The following is a 10,157-nucleotide window of genomic DNA, read 5'->3' on the forward strand; positions in this document are numbered from 1 at the left end:
TAATGAATTCACTATTATGATTCAAGGAAAAATATGAGGCAAGGAAAAAAAAAGATTGCTTGGAGTTCAACAATTCAAAAATGCAATTTTTTTATAATTTTGTTTAGTGGATGGAATAACTTTAGTCATACAGAAGCGCAGAAGGCTGAATCCAAGTGGGAGGTTATTAGTGAGAAAATGACACCAGTTTGTCCATTTACTAAATTTTGCTATGTAATAGTTTACCCTTATTTGGTATATTTTTCATACAGAACCAACTTACCATATGTTTCCCACTTTATTTGCAGACTTGAACATGATCACCTACATTCATAATCAACTACTTGGATGTTACATTGACATGCCTAGGCTTAATAACATCCTCATACAGGATGGTAACAATTTTATAGTAGAAAAGATCAATAGGTTTTTTTAAAGATGTAAATCAGCCATGAAAACTCAAGTGACTAGACACTCACATTTAATATGTAGGGATGAAACTGAGTCAAAGGCTTGATTTAACATTCTTATGGAATTCTGTGGTGTGAAATATATCCTTGTAACTACAACTGTTATTATTTGGTTGTAAACTTTTATTCAAGTGAAATTTCAGGTTTTCCTTTCATCCTTTATAGTTGGTATGGTGCCTTTCCATTTCTAATGTTACTTAAACCTGGTATAAAAGACCAAAATTTGCAGTGGAGAACAACATTAGTGTAGCAGAGAATTGTCAACTAGTAGTGGCTGAGCATTAGCTTTGATTATATAAGTTACACAATAATAATTGTTACCTATCACACTATGGATGATTAGAGCAAAGCCTATCACTGAGAGGATTGGAAAAAATTTCTCTCCTGTCTGCCTGGGAGCTGTCAAAAATCATAGAATTATATTACAGCTTTTCTTGGTCCAAGGAAGAAATTTACTGATTTTGGGGTGAAACAGTAATAGGATGGTCTGTGTGTGTGTGTGTGTGCGCGTTAACTCTTCAAAGAAACGTCCAACAAACTTGAAACTTGGTACATAAGTTCCTCTCTATCCAAGAAAGAACACATTGTTTTGGGGTCTAAAGGTTTAACACAATTTTTCAATGTTTTCGCTGGCTTGAAAATTGTTTTGATATATCCTTTGTGCTCCAATGTGATAATTATATTTAGGTTTGCCAATGCTGTTAGCAATATGGCCCATTAATATTGATCCCAGCAGTACAATGGAACAAAAAATTGCATCCATTTCAAATGTCTTAAAATTAGAAAAAGATAAAATGACTCAGTACAACAAATTTAAAAAACCATAATAAAAAAAACAAATTTCCAAACTTTTATTCAGGCATTTTCCGACATGCACTGAAATGTACTGTTTGTCTTGAATATACTTAACTATCTTTAAACATTTTAGTTGTACTACTGCTATTGAGATGGAAAAAATAGTTGTTACTTATATAGTGTAGTAAAATTGTTATCCCTAGCTCTAGGATAGCTGGAATTTGTTATCTTCTCAAAATTATTCTAACAGCATTTGATTTGTATTCAGCATTAATTAACAAACAACATATGTCAATCACTCAGTATTATATAGGTTTTAAGTTAGTATTTTTCATAACATACCACAATGGGCATAACAATATACTAATGTACTAAAAAATAAAACTCAATTTATTTTTTTCCCCAATAGCAGTATTCATATAAGATAAACACTTCCTTCTTATAAGGACTAAAAAATAAAATAAGACTGGAAATAAAAAATAAGTTAACACATTAATGTAAAAGTGCTTTTTACTTTAAAATAATGTGAAACTGATATTAACAAACTATACATACACTCGGGAGATGCGGAGATACTATCACTTAGCTGTGGTTTCTCTACTTCAGTCTTTTCAGCCATCCACTCCACCAGTTCTTGACGTATTTTTTGAAGCAGTTCTTTGTTGTTGTCTTCAGATGCAGTTCTCAGTATTTTTTCATTGTAAATTTCAACACTTTCATCTACTTTTGGCATAAAATCTGATGGATTGTATGGCGGAAACTCATCTGACAACATTTTAAGGAATCCTTTGCTTTCTCTTTCATCATCCCTTGATGACTGAACCTTTCGTTGCTGTTTTGGCAGATCCCTGGACAAGTTTGTTAGAGTTACAGATCTCCCAGTTTTCATTTTCATTGGCTTGTTGATATTTAGTGGAATCTTCAGTTCTTGAGCTGCCTGTAATTGAAAAATAACACAATTAGGTTTATGAACTTAATATAACAGTAAATACAGTAAACATTGATATTATGAAAAGAAAACTATAGATGTACAATTAAGTTGAAGAGTGCATGTCAAAGTTAAGAGAGAACAAATAAAGATGAAATTAAGGCAAGAAAGCTAGCTACACTTGGCAAGATAAACAACTTTTTCAAAATTTAGATTCCTGTATGAATGAAAATCTTCATTTAATTTTCGTTTATACCAATAATAAACAACTTATATGTTAATGTTTAACGTGTGACATGTGTCAAGTATGACAACAAGCACAATAAAAGAGCTATTGCTGATCATAGAGAGTAAAATATTTTTCACATACGCACTATATATAGTACTAATAATAATTTGCTGAGAACTCTATGCTCTAAGGAAACACAACTTACTTCATGAATAAGACGTATCTATTAAACATGACATTATATCACATACCACATTAAGGCGTCTATTTATGTTCGGGTTGCGTATTGTTTCTTCATTTTTCTTCATAAAGTTGCCATGTTTATTAACTGCCACGTCTTTCTTTTTCTGCTGTGGAAAAGCTGAACTTCTCTTTATTGGTTTCTCTGTTCTGTGAAGAAAATTATTAAATATCACATAAATGTGTTGATGGTATATCTAAATTTAATTTATAATTATACATTCATATGGGTTTTGAAAATTTATATCTGAGTGCTAAAAAATAAAAATGAATAAAACCCACTGAACTGATATGAAACTTGAAACATTTACAAATAAAATTGATGTAATAAAATCATTAAAATCGTACAATTATGCTTAAAATTGATTGCAAAATACTGGTGTCAATTTAAGTTAATGCAAGATTCATTTGAAACAACTAAAATTATTCAGCCATTATACTGAGAAAACAATTTTAAATTAGGAATCATTAGAATATTGTTATTGTATTGCTTGTCACATAAGGCCTATTTAAGGTTATCCATATTTGGCCAACCCAGCCCAACCAATAATCAACCATCACATTTTAAGCCTCGGTGTATGTAAATAAGTTATACTGTGTTATTTGCCCCAGTATAAAAAAACTAATATAGTAACTAAACATAATTAACATAAATAAAAACTATCTATGCTATCTATATTTATAAAATGTCACAAACAAAACAATGTAATAATTATTTACTTTTTACTACTTTCAAGGATAAATGTGTCTGACTCCTTGTGACACAAAGGACATATGTACATTGTCATTGTACTTGCCGCCATCAGTCAAATACCAAACACATGATTTTACTGTGAATTAATTTCGAACTTAATTATGCTTTAGGCTTTTAAAATTGTATGACAGTGAAGCTATACTTTTATAACATGTAAATCAAATGTATTTATTTTGGGCTATATAAAATAACTAAGTGTTATTTAAACTATGTTTGAGTGGTGTAGTACTTAAGATTACTTTAGCCAACATGTAATGGTTTTTCTGCAGGTACTGATGTTGTCAAAACTACATTCATTAATTAAAAGGTCATAGTATGTTTAGTTCTAACTAAAATAGTACTTGCCAATGTCACTAGCCTACTCAGTATGTAATTGCAACATAAACAACGCTGGCAATGATTAATTAAAATATCTATAGATCAAATGTTGTATTTGATAGTTTAGATATTTCTAATTGATAATCATTATTTGATTGTGGTGGTGGCCGCTTATACTGCAACCAATGTAAAAATCACATAACATCCTAGCCTTCTCTATAGTACTCATTGTTATATTTTTGTAAGAGCAGATATACTGAGAATCTTTGCCTTGAAATCTCATACACCAAAGTAAATACGGTATGTGTTAAATATACAAAATAAGTGACAGAAAATAAATAAGTTGCCATAAAACATTTAACAATTTGTGTTTATTCATAAAAAAAAACTTGATCAATAATACTTCCCTATTTTATAGACAATGTTTTGAACTGGCATAATAAAATTTAATTTATTGTTTAACAATATTAGAGTTCAGATTGTTTTATAGCATTTAAAATGATTAATTAAGGATTTTTAATGGAGGTTTTGATTGTCTATGTATTTATTCCGGTTAACACCTTTTTGAAAATCCTGGCTGTGCTACTGTTATACTGTATTATAATAATGTCGTATTTACCTCAATATACTTACATATGTGAGACAATACTGGTCGCAGCTATGCCTGGCTCATACGAGAATGCAGGGATCATATCTGGAGACACAGGCATGGACCTGGGAGTGGAAGGTGGAGGTGAACTGTGAGCGTGAACTCTAACAGGTAACTTCCGTACCTCAGATCGACTTGCCGGTCTTGACATTGAGTTCTGTGGTAGAAAAACAAACATATTTTAGGTATTTTTAATTAAAAATTAGGCATTAACTGAAATTGATGTAATTGCAGTAGAATGATGCAGTGGTAGATATACAGACCTGCCGATTCCTGTTTTCAACGTGTACTGCACAAGATTGCATTAGATTGTGATTGAAATAGATCAATAAGGAAGAATGTGTCCAAATAAAATATGGTCCATTGTAAGAAAAAGAATTATGGAGGCCTGTTTCCTCTTACAAACAGCTTAAATTTATAGTTACAGTACTTGAAGTGTTAAACGTACACCAAACTTTGGGTCAGTAAAGGAGACTTTAGATTTGCCCCACAATGCGACTCTTAGTGGAGTTTCGTACCAAATTTCACACCTTTAAGTTAACTCATTCAAAAGGTTTCATATACAGCTGAATACAAACAGACACACATGAAGACAGGAATCCGAATTCGCCATCAACTGCTAGGAGAGGCTACAGTAAATGCACTGCCAATTAAACTTCTAGTGAGGATTTATATATAGGGCACAACTGTAGATTTTACAGTACAATAAATGAATTTATAGGAACGTTTCCTTGCACATCTTCTGTGTACAAGTAGACAGAGTTTACATCAATCTGCAAAAACAAGCAAATAAATCAAATTTGCATCATCCAGTGATATAAATCTAGGACTATTGATTTTCAGATGCCAGAATGTAATTTCCAGTTTTAAGAGTACTCTCCTAGTAATATGCAGCCTACTTTTTAAGTAAATATGAGTGTTTAAAATCTAAAGTACTGTAGTAAAATGTACGAGATTATCACAATATCATCCTATTCTGAGCTATGTTCCAAATTTGAAGACTCTTATCTTTCGTCCTTTCAGTTTTTTTTTTGTCAGTAATCTCAGTCAATATAAAACAAAAAAAACACGTTATGAAAATGACTGCAATATTCAATTTTGTATGAAATCAACCAGTTCAGTGAAGCATCTTAATTTGTTAATGAGTTACTGGAAATTATCATATGGTTAACCTTCAAAATAACCTCATTTACAAAATTATGTTATTCTATGTGTTGTGTTACCAATAACATGTTACCACCCAATATGTTACTGATAACATTAACTTACAGGTAGGCTACTATTGTGAAACATGATTTTTATTCCTTGCCAGTTATGTGAGGTTGCAGCGTTGCCTCAGCCCATGGTGATTGCCAGAGGCATTCATGACAGACCTTTATGAATTTTGACTCGTTACTTCCTGATCCATTCATTTAGTTTCTGTGCTAAATTAGCCAACAGTATAGTAAGTGTCAACCACCACAATCAAATCAGGTAACCAAATTATCAATTAGAATACTGAAAACTGAATTAACTTACGTTACATAGGCTTTTAAAATTGAATCATAGTGAAGCTCTGTTTTTATATGTAAAAGATATAGTGAAGTCACTCTTGAGTTCTGTTTGATTTCTTATAATAGCTCTCCAATTGGATTGTTTTGTTGGGTGTTTGCACAAGTTAGGGGATCGACAAAGTTTTTACTGTGGTTTATTGTTTTTGCTGATGTCATCATTACTCACTATGAAAAAGATTTTACTTTGTTTGAATTAACTTGAATCGATAGGTAGTTGATTCAATTGTGTTAACTGCTTGTTATACTGCAGCTGATAGTTTTTTATTGATCATCAAATTATTAATTTTTTAAGATATAAAAACAGTTAAACTATATTATAATTTGAAATACTTATAACATAATTCGGTTCGACATTTTGGTTTAGGTAATTAAGATAATCATGAATATCGATGATTCAATTATCGAGAAGTCTGCTTATTATAATGCAGCCATAAATTATTTATTTATTTACATGATTTTAATTAAATTTTACATTGTCAGGAATATAGTAATAGGTGGTTTTGTTTGTTATTATTGCAAAGAATTTGTTGTTCAATATTTTTACTTAAGTTTCTAAACTACAGGTAAAAGTGAATGATAATAAAGGGTTAGGCGAATATTTATCTAATAATTGTGCATAGCAAATAATTTACTCACAAGTTCAAACACAGAGATCCCTATCAAGTACCGAATACGTAGCACAAAAATGCGAGTTTTTTACAAATTAATTTAATTACATTTCAACCAAACACGACAAAAACACACTATTTTACATCATGACAGATAGAATAATAAACAAATACAACTACAACCAATTGTCAATTGTGATTAATTGTTCAGTTGTCGTTGTTGTTGTTGTTGTTGTTGTTATGTTCAATGCCGCACATTAGTGACTAGTGTAGTGACTAGGAAATTGGCGCGCCATTGAAAGATTAAGGTCACAGATTATAAAACATAATGGCATAGACCACGAAGCACAATATAATTGAACTGGAGAGTTGGTGGTTTTTCTTCTATGTGGTTGCTTGTTTCTAATTACGGGTAAAGCTAAACTAGACCTACTACAACACCATAATGTATTAATGGAAATTATTAAGATTTACCAAATATTAATAGTAGAATGTTTATTAAAATCTGTAATTTGATAATATACTAATTGGAATTCCTGATTTGCATGTATTTCACTGCAATATAATTTTGGAAGACATAGGCAACTTTTTTGTCTAAGAACCTCATACATCCTGAGATAAAGTGATGGTCCCTCATCACAAAACAACGACGACGTTGACGTTGGTTTATCTGGTACGACTTCCAAATCATTTAATGTCTAAATTTAACATGTTCACTATGACGGAAATTTCACGTGTTTATACATATTAAGCAGTCATATATAACAAAAAAATCGTCAAAATAGGCTTAACCTTTTTTTACATAAAACCATTTTTTAATGCATGAATAATATATTTTAGGTTAAAATTGGCAGGAAAAACCATGATATCATGTGTATAAATACGTTTATATCTGTGTCACCGGTGACACACTTTCTCTGAGCTTACTCTACGCAACGTTCACCTAGCGAGCCGCGTCTTTTCTATGTTGATGTTCGTTTCCCGCGCAATCATCAATCTAATATAGTAACTCACTCACAGCTACTTTTATACTCAAAATGCTCAATCTTATATTTCAGAGAATCACTAGTAAAGTCACTTATAGCACCAGTCGCAGCATCTCATCTACATTTACGGAGAAAGCTATTACATAGTCACAACTTGTTGCAGCGAAAACGATGCCTGCCGTGCTGCGAGAAAATTATTAGTGACAGGGAAGCAAAAGAAGCACGAACAAACTCTACGCGGGTTGTTCATATTTCAGTGGATGCCCAAACTAACCCGCCATTTATCTTCATTTGTTACAATATAATACACATGTAATTTTATGTTATAAAAGAATATTTGTCATAAAATGTTGTAGTATATTTGAGTCGCCCATTTCCAAAACTCGTAATGTCCACCAAATATGAAAATTGAGATTTTGGTGCCCACCATTTTGTTGTTTTAAACAGATGCACAATTCGTCTTTTCCCTTGTAAAATAATCTGTAAAGATCTGCAGCAGTTCCAAAACTCGTCAAGTCCACAACAGCTACAGTTCCAAAATGCGTTATATCCATCAGTGAGTACAGCAGCAATGTTCAGTACTGTTAGAAATGACTGCTGCAAGGTACAGTTCCAAAATCCGTTATGTCCATAAGTAGATTTACATGTTATTTTATAAAATTAAACATCAGATGATTATAAATCATACGGTGTGATAATAGCAGTAAAGATACGTTTTCATGTTTTGGTAGACCTGACATGTTAACATGAACAGCTGAAAGTAAAAAAAACAGTAGCAGTCGTGGGACTGCCGATAGAAGTGAAAACGGAACTATTAAGTTGAGAGTAATTAACAATACATAGTAGCAGTACATCTGTAATTGTAAATGTGACGCGTTTTTATTTTTCCAATTTTAAAATCCACGAAAAAATATTATCAAATAACTAGAAATCTATTTTACCACGCTAGTAAGATAAATCTTATACCGTAATAATACTCATTTCATGATGAAGAGGTTAAATATTAAAAACATAATTAAAATGAATAATGCTAAATTTTAAATACAAATATTCGTACAAATATTAAAAATGTTTAAAAATATATTCGTTGTTTTCATTATTCATTTATCTGTATAAAAATATGTTGTAATTGCTCAATATTAATAGTTAGTTAAACATAGAATACAAGTGAGTAAACACCGAGTGAACAACAGTGAGTTGAACACCGTTGTAAATAATACAGTTATTGCTACGGATAAAGTATATAATTGCAATAACAATTAAACCCACAATATTTTTAAAAACTAATAAATTAGTTAACTTGGTTCTTTCGTAAAGGTATTTTTATTGCACAATAAACTAATTTATTGAGTTAATAGGGTATCAGTGAGCCAATGCGCCAACTACAGTTCCGGCAGAAACGTTCACTCATCACTTCATACGCTACTACAGGCTAAACTAAACTTCCAATAAAAAAATGATAAATTACAAAAAAAATATTCATCTATTTTCACACAACTTTCTCGCTGACAAATTTTGTCTGACCAAAAAATAAAAAAAATCCTCGCTTACTACTTTTTTCTTGTCATTGTAAACGCTATGTAAAATGTAAACAATAATCAAAATTATTTCGAAATTTTTTTTAATATTTAAAAATGTAACCAATAGATTGCCAATATTAAGAGCTTTAATTTGACGCATCTTACAGAATTGTACGACATTGGCTTCACTTTTAAATCGCGAGAGGAAGCCGTAAAGGTCACTGATTTTCGCAGTCTGTTTTCATACTCCGCCGGGATAGTTTTAACACAGCGAGACTGACTTTTTCATGCAGGTTAGTAGTCCGCGGCCAAGTCTACGGTTAAAAAACACAGCGAGACTGACTTTTTCATGCAGGTTAGTATCATTAGCATGTCGGTGACGCGAACCGAGGATTTTACCCTCTACCAAAACGCTCAACGCGCCTAAAGAAGTTTTCACTTCAAAAATTCTAGCTGGAGATTTTGTCGGTGGTTGCAAAGTGTATGCGTGTTATTTCAATCAAATATTTTTATTTAATTATTGATTTACAAGGATTTTGTAGTACATGCAGTAATGGGAAATGAAGACGGAATTGTTGAAGGTGAATTAATAACACCAGCACCACCTGAAAAAGGAAGAAAAAAGAGAAGAAACCAGGAATCATGGAAGAAGTCAGTTGCCAAAAGAATGAGGTTAGTATAATATTACACTATATATCCCTATCTATTTCAGACAATTAAAAAATTGTTACACTTCAAAATTCCAGTTTTAACCTGTAGTTGCTAGTTTTGTTTACAAACACAGGTATAAACTAATGTTAATTAGTTTAAGACTTAATAATTTCCTTCTTTTTCAGATATACCTGCACCAACAATGCTTTCCTGCAACCACAATGGAGGTTCATTCAGATGTGGTGAGCTTGGCATGCAGGACATAAGAAAGATGAACCAAAAGTATTATTCCAAGCCTGACCGCCAAGTGCAAAATGAATTCATTTTAAATTTTGTGACTGTCGAAACTCCAAAGCGTAACAGATCCCGTAACAACCTACAAGAAAACCAGGTAACAATAAAGTATTTCCTAAATAAACAGCGAAATGGGGTTATTTTTCAAGGATTCCCATTTGCAAGAAAACAATTATGAATACT

At 31.5% G+C, this 10,157-nt stretch overlaps 1 protein-coding gene across 2 annotated transcripts in view; it reads right to left on the reverse strand.

The window, feature by feature from the left end:
* LOC124357695 overlaps positions 1-6,763 on the reverse strand; it is a 354,027-nt gene extending 347,264 nt beyond the window's left edge. For both annotated transcript variants that reach the window (XM_046809693.1, XM_046809691.1), the window contains exons 1-4: positions 6,552-6,763; positions 4,347-4,519; positions 2,653-2,791; positions 1,800-2,181 (exon numbers count right to left, since the gene is read on the reverse strand). In XM_046809693.1, coding sequence (XP_046665649.1) covers positions 1,800-2,181; positions 2,653-2,791; positions 4,347-4,513 — 688 coding nt within the window. In that variant the 5' untranslated portion in view covers positions 4,514-4,519; positions 6,552-6,763. The remainder of the gene's footprint in view (positions 1-1,799; positions 2,182-2,652; positions 2,792-4,346; positions 4,520-6,551) is intronic.
* Between the last annotated feature and the right edge of the window lie 3,394 nt (positions 6,764-10,157).

This window comes from Homalodisca vitripennis, chromosome 3 (genome assembly GCF_021130785.1).
Source record: "Homalodisca vitripennis isolate AUS2020 chromosome 3, UT_GWSS_2.1, whole genome shotgun sequence".
Taxonomy (NCBI): Eukaryota; Metazoa; Arthropoda; class Insecta; order Hemiptera; family Cicadellidae; genus Homalodisca; species Homalodisca vitripennis.